A 13,948-nucleotide genomic window follows, 5' to 3' on the forward strand; every position below is an offset into this window, starting at 1 on the left:
CTGTTCGAATCCATTAAAATGTGCTGAGAAAATAGATTTTTAGTTACAGCTTCGACGCAGTGTATAAATTTTTCCGCGAAGCAGAGGGAAAACTATTTTTGGTTTAAAACATGTAATCGTGAATTTGAAGTGGTCGAAACAAGCCCAAGTGCAACGTCCCCTCTTTCTTTTTGATGTTGGAGTTGGAGTTCCGTACCTGTGTAGGAGACTAGGAGTAGGACTGTAGGAGTACAGACCACAGACTGCAGAGTAGCCTGTCCTGAAAACTTAGTTAGCTTACTGCTTAACGTTTACTTTTACTTTTACTATAGATATCCAAATCTATGACTGCTTTCATTTAGCTAAATGATTTTCGATCCAAACGTAAATATGATGGTTTAGCAGCACCCTTCTGAAGCAGACGAATTTCTGTTGACACTAGTAGTACTCGAAATCAACAAATCTCGGAAACTGTGCATTTTAATCATTGTATTTGATTGCTTAATGTTAATATTGAACAAGCTATAGCTTAATAAAAGTTGCGTAAAACCAGAATCAGAATTAAGTTTTTGTGAAATCCTGACGGGTGAAATTCCTGTTGAAATATGGTGATTACTAGTGTTCACAGGATATGCTTGTGTAGCAGCCGGCTACTACCCTTAAAATCATATCCTTTTCAAGTACCGCCTGCACTATCACGGTTATTAATCCAGAGACAAAGGTTTTGATTAATTTATATTTTAGATATTCTTTCCAGTTTCATCAGGTTTTCTCTTTCATAAGTTGATGTTACCCAGAACAAAGTTCTTGTGAATGTTTATTCACAGATGAGCGAATTGGTTGTCATATTATATAAATATTTCTGGGATTTAGTTGTCCTTCATAAACCTGGACTCTTAACCCAAAGCTCTGGGAAATGACATTGCAGCAATTCACCTGATGGGCTTTTTAAAATGAACATTTAGAAACAAATTTTGTTAGCTACATTTAATATTGTCAGTAATTCTAAGAATGCATTACTGGGCTCGGCTGAGAAATGTGTTAGCTACAATGTCCCTAAACTGTGTCCTTTCTAAAAAGGTTGATAGCATGGACTTGCCAATTCAGCAGCCAGGCAGCCCAGCCAGTTAAGGCACATGCCAACATTGGCACCATTGGGCACGTCGACCATGGAAAGACGACACTGACTGCAGTATTTAAACCATCAAAAAATAACAAACAGAAAACCTTTTCGTCAATAATAAGTTTCTCGCAAATAGGCCATCACAAAAGTTTTACAGAAAGATGGGCTAGCAAAGTTCGTGCCTTACGATGCCATTGATAAAGCCCCAGAAGAAAAGGCACGAGGCATCACAATAAACATAGCTCACGTGGAATACTCCACCGAGAAAAGACACTACGCTCATACGGACTGTCCTGGCCATGCGGACTTTATCAAAAACATGATTTCTGGAACATCTCAAATGGTAATACAAAAATACCAAATAAATACGGTGCATTAATACAGCAATTTTAGGTGTGTGATATATTTATGAATTACAGGATGGAGCCATTGTTGTAGTTGCTGCAACAGATGGTCAGATGCCTCAAACAAGGGAGCATCTTCTCCTCGCGAAACAGGGTAAAAGACTACACATATAGGTTTTTATTTTGTTGCATTATTAAAGTAAAATTTCATTTTTCAAACAGTTGGAATCAAGCACCTCATAGTATTCGTCAATAAGGCGGATATGGCGGACAATGAAATGACCGAATTGGTTGAAATCGAAATGCGGGAACTTCTATCTGATTTCGGCTTCGACGGCTTGGCAACACCGGTCATTCACGGCTCGGCTTTGCTGGCCTTAAACGGTGATGAGAGCAGCCTTGGTGCCCCGTCCATCAGGAACTTATTAGCTGCCATCGACGAATACATCCCAACACCCCAACGAGACGTTTCGTCACCTTTCTGGTTGCCCATCGACAGCGCGTTCACTGTACCTGGTCGAGGGACGGTGGTCACGGGAACCATAAAAAAGGGGAAACTTAAAAAAGGTGATGAAACGGAACTTTTAGGTCACGGTTCTACCATCAAAACGGTTGTAACAGACGTCCAGGTCTTCCGCAAATCGGTACCTGTTGCCCAAGCTGGTGACAACGTCGGCCTGTTATTGCGGTCTATCAAGCTGCATCAAGTTCAGCGAGGAATGGTGCTTGTAGCCGCTCACAGTGCAACTATCGGCAATCGTTACAGGGCGCAATTGTACCTGTTAACGCGAGGCGAGGGAGGTCGTAGCAGGCCCGTCATCTCTGGCTACATCCAGCAGATCTTTAGCGCAACGTGGAATTTGGCCGTGCGTGTGGATATGCCGAGCGGTAAAGACATGCTCATGCCCGGCGATCATTCTGACGTCAATCTCACCTTGTTCAAGCCAATGGCTATCGAACCTGGCCAGCCGTTTACTATCAGAGAGAACAACTACAATGTCGCGACGGGCATCATTACGGAGAAACTGAGTGATGCCACTTTAGTCAGGGGGGATTCTCTGGACAAAGTTACTTTTAGTGAACCAGTGACCACTTCAGTGAAGTGGAGTTGGATGAATAAAAATATGTTTAGAAACTATTTTTATCTTGTTTTTTTGTTTTTTTCGTGGTTTTATCGATTGTTTTATTTATTTTACTTTATGTTCGAATTTAAGGGCTGACAACCGTTTGGTAGGTCTCCTTGTTTACCAAAACACACAAGAGTTGGCTTTATTGTTTGGCATATGATTTCGCGGAAGAGTGTGTACCTTAGCAACGGCAATCCAGAAGCTAGTTTTAGATTTTATTTCTGAATTTGCCATGCACAGCGTGGGCGTTTTGGTTCTATTGTGACCTTTCAATATTTTTTCTTCTCAAATTACACTCAATTTCTTCTACGAATATGACGCACACGTAACATTGTCGCCAAGGTTGTTAAATTTGGATGAATAGTTGAGACAAAATTGAGCCAATTGCTTAGTAAATAAAAAACATTCGGACCAGCAGTTGAAACGTCGATAACATCAAGGACGAAAGATGTACTGAAAGAGTGGCGGACATCCGAGTGTGCTAAACAGATAACGATTTGACAACCTAACGAGGTAGATTCTCTGCGTGCCAGGTGAGACGGAAGAAAGTTTTCCAGATAACTGACATCCGAATTGGTCCTTGATATCCGTCAAGTTGTCCCTTGAACATCGCTGTTTTTCAGTGTACCGTTTAACGAAAGATCGATCAGTGCAATTCACAAACCATTAGAGGGTACGCTAAAAATAGCTGAAACCTAGGTGAAATGTAATGCGATCAATGTTAACGGAGTGGGCGAGAATTCCTTTTGCGAGTTCTTTTTTAAATTGGAAACATTCATCTTGTAACTAATATGACAGTCTAATGGGTCTAGATGGAAGATACGTATGACATTACAAGAGGTTTTCCTCGTGAAATTCTATTGATGCTGAGTTTTCCTTCTTTTCATGACTTCATTCAATAAATTGAAGATCTACATGAACGTTGAAGAGGGAGAACATCATACGAGGATGGATACATCACAAACAATCGTCGTCCTATTACGGGCTTCTTGCAGTACATGTACAGAAATGAGGTCTATTAAATGTCCCAGATTCCATGATGGTGATGGGAGTGAATGATCGCAAGGTATACCATACCACATACCAGTCGATGGAATTAGGTTTACTTGAGTGGATACCTGATCGTGGCAGTGTACGAGCTTTATAATGTTGATATATGAACAAAAAAGAGCTGGTTATTCAGTGTAATACGCTTTTACTTCATGCGGGAATAAATGTTCTTCCTTGCTTTTAGAAACCACGAATTTTTAAAACTTTTGTCTGGCCCAATTTCATGGTTTGAGTTTTCATTTAGTTACATTTCTTCAATGTACCTGCTGTTGTTTAAGGAATTTTTTGAGTAAATATCCGCACCCAGAATTTAAACTAGACCTTTAAGATATAAAGATGGAGTAAAAACAAATGTGAAGGTAATTTAGTGACTGTTAACGTATACTGATTACAGGATGCATACACTTTTTCAAAGAATTTATGTACCACAGTTTGGAGCCAAGTTAACAAATGGACGATGGAATTTGGAATTTAATTTTCTTAAATTTATTTTCTGTGTCCCCGCAGACCTCTTCTCAGTGTTGCACCATTACCTTCTCAGAGATGATTAGCGATTTGAACTGCGTGGAACAAAGTGAGCGTAGAAATCAGCGAGCTGAGTAATGACGAGCCAGTTATAACGTGGGAGCCCGAGTCATCTGAATTGGCCTTCTTTGATCCTAGCATAAATTTATGAGATCCCACAAATCCAAAAGAAAAGATATACTTGTACTGTACCAGCGATTTTAGACATGGACGGATGGAATTCGTCTTCTCTATTACTTCCAGTCCGGCTGCCATTGGCTCCGACGACAGGTGACGGATTGCGGTTGGACTGACGACCAGCCGAGCCTTTTTGTTCTTCCCGGACGTAGACCTCCTTTGTTTTTTTGTATCCACTGCCAATTTGAACCACGCAAGACACTCGAAGCCACTGAATAATAAAAAAACTCTCTTATACTAGTATGGATTTTAGGCCGTTTTTTCTAGGTGTTATTCTACCTGATTTTTGAAATGGCGTTCAGCAAGAGTTAATTCAAGAACTGAATTGACCCATTCCAAGCGTTTTGTCGTTCCACTATTTGGATTCGTCGTCCAGGCTTCACTGTCCATACTTTTGCTGCTCAATAGGTAACGAGAGTTGTGCGAAACCTGTACCATCCACATGTCAAAAACTTGACTAATTCTAGGCCAAGTGCAATTATTATTATTATTTTTCCATTGTGAAGGCTATACCGGCTCGCCATTGATGAACCATGCGATGTGAGCCCTCGGCCGACTCCTACCAAAAGTACAATTCCATTTTCTTCGGTCACCAATCCTGGCTTCATCTAATGGTAAATCTGGTGTCAGCGTTATCGCTTCATTTTCAACGTCTGCAATTGAAGAAACAAAATCAGAAAATACGTTGACTTCACCAGTTTATACCAAAGCTGTTACAAAACTTTAGGCTGGAAATGTTTACCGATGACGGTTAGATTGGCTTCAGCAACATCAGTGTGGAATGTACCCTCGGCTGACACTTCGCACTTGTACGATCCTTCGGCTTCTGGTGTGACGCCACGCAAAATCACTTTACCCGGCTCTAAAGCGTCTGTCTAAAATTTCATCGAAATTTCAAGAAACAAAAAGGAAAAATCAATTTCGACAAAAACTAAAATTAGCATGTTGTGTTGTTGGTCTCCAGGTTGCCATGACCGCAGAATTCAGGAGGATTAGTAAAGGGTATATGCACAGATTTGTATATAGAAAAGAACCAATTTTTTTTTTTTTCTTTAAAAAATTTTTGGGGTTTTTACCGAGAAAAACGTAATCAACGAGACTTTTGTCGGCATTTTTTACAAAAAATTTTTTTTTTTTATTTTTTTTTTTTTTTTTTTTTTTTTTTTCCCAAAATTTGGGGGGTTTTCCCCCCCTTCATTCAAGCTTCTTTTTTCCCCTTCTACCCCTACTGTATTCTTGTATTTTCAAGGTCTGTCTGTCTAAATGTGTGCAGACCTCATCATCATGCAGTACTTTTAATATCATAAACGGTTAAGAAATTATAATGGGTATAATTAGCTAAAAAATTTTATATTCAACCATTTCGACATTTAATTAAACCCCCTAATATGTTTATGTCTTCAACGGAACACCAAGTTGATTGCGTATATACTGTCTGATAAGTAATGTAAGACAAGGAGGGCCAATCTTTCTCATCTGTGATCCTTGTCTATGCTCCGGGAATGCTAGCCAGTCACTCGGTGTGTTTGTTGTTGGGTAATGATTACGCTTATTCCAACCGACCCTTTGCAAATTATGATCAGGTTTCATGGCATTTAGTTTTCTTGGGAAGACGCAAGTATTACAACGTCCACGTAAATGACGAGGCATTTGAAAAGGCTACAAATGAGTGATGTCACATGAGTATAATTAAGTGAATTTGTCTGCGTAACTCAGTTTTGAAGTTCGAATTCGTTCAGTAATTTTACTTGACGATCGAGTTAAATGAGAAAACAAAAAATGTGTTTGAATACTAATAATTTGTCTGCGTCAGTCAGTACTGCACGAATACGAATGCAATCATAAGTGAATGGGTATGAATAAATAAGAAAACGGTCTGTTTCCGACGGGTTCCGACGCACTGAACCGTCAACTTTGTAGACCAGAATTAACGATCGTTCATGCACATGCTCTCTCCAAAAAGTTTTGATTTATGTACGAGCGATATTTTACGTGCGCTGTCATTATGTGTGTCGTGTGCTATCAACATATAGTACGAGAATCAAACTCATCAGCCTCCTACTGAGTCAGAAACGGGGGTTGTTTAGATCTTCTCCAACATACAGTATATTTCTTGACATCTTCTTTGCTAACCGTGAATCCTAGCAACGCCTATGCAGATGTGTCATCAAACATAAGAAAATGTGGAAACTCGTTCACGGGGATGTCGAATAGAATCGTCGTACAAGAATTCCAAACGTTAAGAATTTTATACACGTATCGCAAAAATACTAAATGATCTCGATGGAATATTCTCGAAAATTAATCAAGGACCAAAAAAAAGGATGAACCACATACGTACCTCTATGTTAAACTGAGACCAATGAAAAACTTTTGTTGGTGGATTCTCCCTTGGAAGGTGCCTGTAGAATTCGTGCGATCCTTTGTACCACTTCAGAAATAGACAATTTTAAGTATTCGTGAACAACTTTTGACACTAGGATTAACGCTAACCTTTAGCGAATAGAGTGGACCACCCGCGATATGATCGTAATCAGTTAGAGCTTCTCTATGATTACTGGTGGGAAGTGTTGAGCTGGAATCCGTGTCGGTAAATAGACAACGAAGAACCACATTCGAACCAGTCATGACCTGAACCGGCACAACTATTTGCTGAATATGCAACGTCCCCGACACTGGACCTGAACAAAAGAAATACGTTGAATAGAAGTATGTAGGTTTCAAGTTGTTGCAAAAAAGACAATCCATCATTCGGATTGGCGGTTTTCACGCACGACTGAATTCATCATTGGTACAGAATCCTATGATTGAATGAAGTCGTGCAAAATAAACTTATTGTTTAGGCATTTCCCGTGCTGCTGCGGACTGTGGTCTATAAACTTGTCGAATAGGTATTACATGAAGTGCCATTCGCGAAACCATCTCTTATTCATATCTGCATTGAATATTAACCTACTGTATAATCAGAACTATATAACACACACAAATACGACAGCAGCTTAATTCTGATATCAATGCTGCATGTCGTGCGCGTAATGAGATCCGGCGTCCAGTGCAGGGTGACAACATTGAGAATATATATATTTTTTTCTTTTCGATGAGCATTCAGTCGGAACGAACTTCCGTCTCAAGCCGGGAACCAGCGCCAGTGATGGTCGCTCTTTTCTACATATCCAATCCGATGGCTGACTGATTAGCGTAAAGCTTCACTATTTCTTCCTCTAGAGCCCCTTCTTTTCCCCTTTCCTTCGTTTCCCCTTCTAGTATATTTCTCTTTTCTAAGTCTTTTCTGATGACAAGGATTAATTAGAAGTGCTGCATGAGTTAGATCACAAAGAACGGATCAGTTATTCCACCATACTTCGTAATCGAATCAACTAACTATGTATAAGCAACAGTGGAATTAAATGGTGGGCGGAAGGAAGGAAAGAAAAAAAGATAAACAAGAAGTGAAATCGGGTGTGTTAACTTACCGGCCATAAATATCCAAAAGCAGAGGAACAATGCGCAGCACGAGCGGCAACGACCGCCAAATTCAAATGATGACACTCCAATCGCCATTATATATATACCACTGAAGCTAATCAACAATCCCGTTGATTATGATTAACTGTAGAGTCTAAAATCACGCTCTCTTTTCGTGGGACTAAACTTCAATGAAACTACTTTGAATACTGTTGATTTGTTACATGGTGATCAGTTCCTTTTTTTTCAAATAAAACTACGAAAGGAAAGACAAACGATGTTCTTTGAATGCAAATCGCTGCGTTGTCGTCACTGTTACAAAAAAAAATAGTCCTCCAGAAGGGGACGCTGAGAGAATGAAATCGTCAATGGAACTTGGAGCCTGTATGTTTAGTTCTTTTTTAGTGACACCGGAGACTCTAAGTAGGATTATATCGAAGACGTGCACGGCGATATATAGGCGAACCACAAACGGAAGCGAGCGGTGAAAGGTGCGTCACGCACGCGCATCACGGTCGATCGAAACCCAATTCAATCTCGCTGGATTTCCTGAAATTCTTAGTGAATAGAAACGTATAGCTGCAATAGGCGTCGATTGTTGAGACTCGAAATCGCCAATCCAATTTCCCGTCCATCTGACGATTGGACACTGTACAGTACTCTATTATGTATTATAGCCTACCATCAACAATGTGCATAGTCCGGCTTTCTTACACTTTAATGTGATGTGAGACTATATATCATTATACCAGCGGGGCTTTGGTATATATAGCACTGCTTTTACTCTGAATGAACAGCAGCGTCCATTCTGCGTAGGCAAATCTATATGGCAGCAGCAGATACGTCCCATTTTCCAAGACAGGTTATACTAGCGAGGGTGTGTAAGCCTCGTCAATCCCCACCGACACGTTTCTTATTCACAGAGTAACAAACAGTAGAGAAAGGGCTTGTGTTCGTAGGGGTTGTTAATGTATACCCTTAGATTTGGCCTATACTCAAATACGTGGGCTAAAGCCTAAAGGTTAATCGAAATGGTCATCGATGAGTTTCACGCTGTTTAGTAGTGAATGGCAAACGGGCTACAGGCGACCATATAGCTCAATCCGTGGGATGGCAATAGAAAGCCTAGAGCTATTGATCGATAATGGGGGGAAACTTTTCGTCTAGCAAAGTAATTGGTTAGATAGATGTGCTTGATTTATTTGCTTGCAACTACCGGCTGATTCTCCTGGGTATATTGTGCTGTTTAAAACAAGCGCTGTATCCGAGCCAATTGGATGATTTCTATTCTTGCGTTTATTACGTAGAGAATGCCAAGGAAAAAGGCCAAAAATAAAAAAATAAAAAGAAGAAGAAATAAGATAAAAATCAAGGCGTTGTTTGTTTTTATGAAAAATCCGGTTCTTATTTGATTGAGGTGCCCATTTTGGTGGATTGTCATGTACGCTCATAAATCGTGAGGGCTACGTTACGATGCGAAACCACCGAACAGCCGCACTTCGGCTTATTGCCGGCCGCATCACTTTTGACAATTCCGCTCGTTCCGCCTTATATACACCACACGTTAAAAGCCCCAACTTTTTAGATATCCCACATCCCTCTTTGCGTCAAGAGTTTTCATAGATCTCGTGATTAAATCTGTACATTTATGCGTATATACGCGTATACGTATACGTGCTGAAAAACAGAACAGAACAAATCGCCAAACACATTTTTTTTGTAAGCCCTGAAGTAAGCCCTGTGATTTTCTTTCGCAAAAATAGTATTCGTTTGAATTTTCAGCGTGTATACTGTAGCTGGGTGTGTGAGGCTTTATAGGATTGTAGTTATAATCGAATTAGATTTCATGGGTCGAACGCAATGCCGGAATGGAAGGCAACAGCCATATCATCTGCAAGTTCAAACAGGGAATTTACTTTGTTAGCGTTTATGCACAGGGATATTAAGTTACCTAATTTGGTATAGCTGTTATAGACTATACGATTTACCAGAGTACCAAAGGCGACACGTCCTGCCTTTGAAAATATCCTTCAATTGTTCGCACCGGGTTGGTGGAATAGAAAGGACGGCGAAGGCATTATTATGATTTAATTTTGCTACCGAGAATAGACGATTGTCAAAGAAAGCAAATGGAAACGTTTAACAAGGCTTTATACAAGCGACGCGTCTTAATTTTGCGCCATGGCAACACCTCTTCTTAATCTGATATTAAAATATGTTTCCATCCCGGAAATTGATCCAACAAGTTTCAGCAAAGCGAGTCATCAACACATAATATGAGCAACATTTTCTTTTTCTTTTCTTTATTTCAACCAAGTACGTATAGACTAAACTTGAAATGGAGCATTTTGATTTCGCGTTTCTTAGAGGATGTTTATGATCCCGCAAATTGTTTTGCCTGATTTCTACGCACCAAATAACTAGATATCGGCATTTTTAGATAGTCTAGACCTATACTTTACTTTGGGAAGCCAAGACAGCTCAGACAAGATGCACAAACACGTGAATCTTCTATAAAGGTTTTCTTATTCGAACTGGTAAGCGGTTGTTGGAAAAATCTGTTTTCCTTTGTCGTTGAATGACTTGTGTCAAAGTCAGACGTGGGGATTTCTTTGCTTTAAGAAAAAAAAGGGGTAAATTCTACTAGCGACAAATGTCCGGTTATCCACCCAACATCGAAGGGTCCGCCATTGAATGCGATTCACTTTCTTACGATATGTATTTAATAGACAGTGCATTTGGAGTGGACTAGATCGCTTTTGTCCAAGAAAACCATTTGGGATACGTATATATACGTATGGCTTCACCGATGGCAATGTTTGTGATTGCAGCTTCGTCACAACAATGAAAGAAAAGCGAAAGAAGTTACAGCACACATATAGCAGATCAAACAGATGGCCGGCTCTTCGAAATGGAACCATTACACGTTTTATTTGGTTGCTGGTTAACGTGCAAGAGCGAAAGAGACATTCATTATGACGACAGCTGGTCCTTCCACCAACATCCATTGCAAAGACGGTCACTTCTATTCCTGGAATTGACACCGTCCGCCACTATATAGATCACACTTTTGTTATATCGATGCGCTATCGAATACGCAGCGAGCACCAAAGAAATCAATTTTACCTCCAACTGTTATTGTCTACGTTTCCAAGTTTTTAAATATTTTCTTTATTGAATGAAGTTTTCGAGACGTGTCGTTGGGTATTACTACGTCAGCAGACAAGGTGAGACCTAGTTGTAACTCGAATAAATGATCAAGTTATTTTTCAATATCGCTGCGGAGAATGAAACTTTTTTCCAGTTGGTACGCAATTCGTCAAAATGATGAACGGCTGGCTTAATCGATACTTACTATATACTCCGTGCATCATATAGCCTTTTGCCGATAAGACCCATTTAGCAGTAACAGTATAAAGCAGTTCCATAAAAAGGCGGTGGCATTCTTAGTATATGTAACAACTCTATAGCGAGACTTCTCGGCGCAACGAGAAAACACAAAATATTGCTTTTTCCTGACTTGTCTTGTCTCTTGGCCGGAGTTGTATATATCGGTGATGCATAGATGTCGTATCTACATAGCCGTGTCTCTGTGCTGCTTCCTTCCGGGCTTTGCGCTTGGTACCGAGAACGCCAACAATGACTATAGCAACTGGCCAGATTTCTGTATATACATCTATATTATAGTTTTCTGCTCTATTTTTGTTTTTGTTTTTTTTTTTTGTTCTCATTTTCTTCATTACTTCTGTTTTATTCGGTGCCCACACTCCGGGCAAGGAACAATGCTATATAGCAATATAGGATTGCGCTGGAAGTGGTACACTGTGAAAGGGCAATGCTTTTTCTTCATGATGTCTGAATATATCATCCTAGCATGATCCACGGTACACTATAGTAAATCTAAACAGAGATGAAATGTATTGGGCGTTTTCGTGAGCATGAAAAAAGAATGCCTCTTCGTTGATAAAGAAAATGGGTTGACACTTAGAGATGAGGTTGGGTTTTTTTATTGTACTGTATGCGCATATAGACATAATAAAAAAAAAGACAGAGATGGACTTTTAGTGTACAGCGCAAAAGGGGCCCTTTGGGGGCGCCCACTTAATCACAGCAAAGCCACGTCTTGCGTGAGATCGATAATCGATCAAATAGGCAAGCCTTGTTTTTCCTCTTCTTTTGCGGGAGGATGATCGCATTCCACCGCCGTGCGCACGACGATTTAGTGCCATAATGCGAAAATGGCAAATGTTTCGGGTTTTATCGGTAACGGTGGATAACCTCAGAGACAGCACTGATGAAAACAGCGGTTTATTAATATCGTAATTTATACGTAACACTTCACAAAATGTCTGCGAAATGGTGTGAAAGAAAATTTTAACAAACTCATTAATGGATTGAATTGATTCTTGAGCTACGGTAGCTGGGCCTCATGAGTATAGGCTATCTATGGACGAACAAGTCATCCATCTTCAGACGGCTTTTGATGCACGTGACAAACCGAATAGGCGAGACGTATAGTATATCCATTTGAAGTTTTGCAAGGACTGTTCCACCAATGTGCTTCTTTAGACGAAATTGGCCAGCTTTTATTGGAAGCAATTTAGAGTCTAATGGAAAGCGAGGTAAAAGAAAGTAAGGATTCCGACTCGGTGCTTTGGTCACGTGCATTGCTTAGCTGGAACATTATGAAACTTTTTTTGTGAATCTCTCTTCTCACAGCGGGCATTCAACTCCAAGAAAATAATTTATCGCCATGAAATGAATCGTTGCTTGTGTGGTAATGCTCCATTTCTGTAATGATCCTCACCATGTACTTGAAGTATGTAGCCTTACAAGAGTGCCACACACAACTTTCTAGTAGTTGACCTCTTTTTGGATTTTAAATGGCTGGCTCGTATAATGCACTAGACCCATATTTATTCATTAAGCCGGGCAAAGGGATCTCATCAAGTCTCCTATGTTGGTTTTCGTTTTGTTTTATTTATTTTTTTGGACTGTGGACCGTATCCTAGCTACTACGTATCTTAGGTAATGGATGGAAATCTAAATGATGCTGCAAGTCTATGTTTAAAGCTAACAAGAAAGGTCTTAGGTTTCACCTATCCGAAAATCTATCAAGACCATGCGACAGATTTAATTTATCTGAGAGTCATATTTTTAGTAATAGAGCAAGCAATACCGAACGTAGAGCTTTACAAGTAATCGTCTAGCTGTAAAGAATAAAATTAATAAAGATTGAAACGAGATATACTTGGTTTTCAACGTCACTTTGAATAGTGCTGGTACCTAGCGAGCGTTTCAGAAAATGCTACGTCCATAGCGTGACCGTGTCAAACGAATCACGATCCCGCCTTTGTGCCACCCATGATGCTCGTTTAGGAGGCAAGAAAAATTAATCTGTGGCATACATAAATTATTCAAAAGAAATTGAAACATGCAACTTAGCACGTTAGCAGAGTCAAACACCCGGCTCCAATTGGCACTACGATAAGAAAGCGGAGCAATCCTGTTCGGCGGTGTCAAATGAACGTTTATCTTGGTATTCGTTTACCGAATTTCCTTCCTGACATTGGTTAAACAAGGGTGATGCAATCATCTCACTTGAGACATAGCCAGAAACGGAATGTTGATATATTTTCTTAAGACAAGTCCCGCGGCAATAAAGGATGGGGAACGACACTTTTGAACGGGAAAAAAGAAAAATGTTACCAAAGGATAGAGTTATGAAGCAGAGAAATTCGAACGGAAGTGGTTTGAACAGCACAGAGCTGGTGAATGGCCGGTGCGATGCTGATTCATCCTTCTGACCACCACAGTAGCATTAGTTATAAACAATAGCCAACCGTGAGGAAAGATCACGGGAGGAAGGAAGCAAGAATTCAAGGTCAGCTGCTGAGAATAGAAAACATCACGTCGTCGGCATAGTTCGTGTGACGTCAGGTCGTTGTGTCACGTGACTCCAGGCCACTCTCTTTTTGTTTTAACACAAAAGTCATGCCGGCCAAGAGCAGGGGAGAGAAACGAAGAGCCCACGGTTTAAAATAAACTTTTCAGACGTCTCCCTCGAATCCCGTTGGATCGCCACCTCGCCAGAGCCAGACTCCCTTCGTTACCGTCCAGTTGGGTATTCTGTTGTTTCTCGACGTACTCCCCAGTTC

General features: G+C 40.2%; 2 protein-coding genes across 3 annotated transcripts; one reads left to right on the top strand and one right to left on the bottom strand.

Moving 5' to 3' along the window:
* Nucleotides 1-402: 402 nt before the first annotated feature.
* LOC116922057 (elongation factor Tu) lies at nucleotides 403-2,681 on the top strand. Its single transcript, XM_032928470.2, has 5 exons — nucleotides 403-700; nucleotides 1,060-1,171; nucleotides 1,239-1,445; nucleotides 1,522-1,600; nucleotides 1,669-2,681. Exons 1-5 carry the CDS (start codon nucleotides 585-587, stop codon nucleotides 2,664-2,666), a joined length of 1,512 nt encoding a protein of 503 aa, XP_032784361.2. The 5' UTR covers nucleotides 403-584; the 3' UTR covers nucleotides 2,667-2,681.
* Nucleotides 2,682-3,972: 1,291 nt separating this feature from the next.
* LOC116922062 lies at nucleotides 3,973-13,643 on the bottom strand. 2 transcript variants are annotated; one of them, XM_032928477.2, is made up of 8 exons: nucleotides 13,500-13,643; nucleotides 6,819-7,006; nucleotides 6,667-6,756; nucleotides 5,068-5,200; nucleotides 4,839-4,978; nucleotides 4,605-4,754; nucleotides 4,341-4,536; nucleotides 3,973-4,282 (listed from the first exon to the last, which is right to left on the bottom strand). In XM_032928477.2, the coding sequence occupies exons 2-8, from the start codon at nucleotides 6,951-6,953 to the stop codon at nucleotides 4,161-4,163; spliced, it is 966 nt and encodes a 321-aa protein (XP_032784368.2). In that variant the 5' UTR covers nucleotides 6,954-7,006; nucleotides 13,500-13,643; the 3' UTR covers nucleotides 3,973-4,160. The 2 variants fall into 2 exon arrangements, with proteins under 2 accessions (XP_032784368.2, XP_032784367.2); XM_032928476.2 differs by lacking the exon at nucleotides 13,500-13,643 and adding an exon at nucleotides 7,799-9,076.
* Nucleotides 13,644-13,948: the final 305 nt, after the last annotated feature.

Source organism: Daphnia magna, linkage group LG4, assembly GCF_020631705.1.
Source record: "Daphnia magna isolate NIES linkage group LG4, ASM2063170v1.1, whole genome shotgun sequence".
In the NCBI taxonomy this organism is placed as follows: Eukaryota; Metazoa; Arthropoda; class Branchiopoda; order Diplostraca; family Daphniidae; genus Daphnia; species Daphnia magna.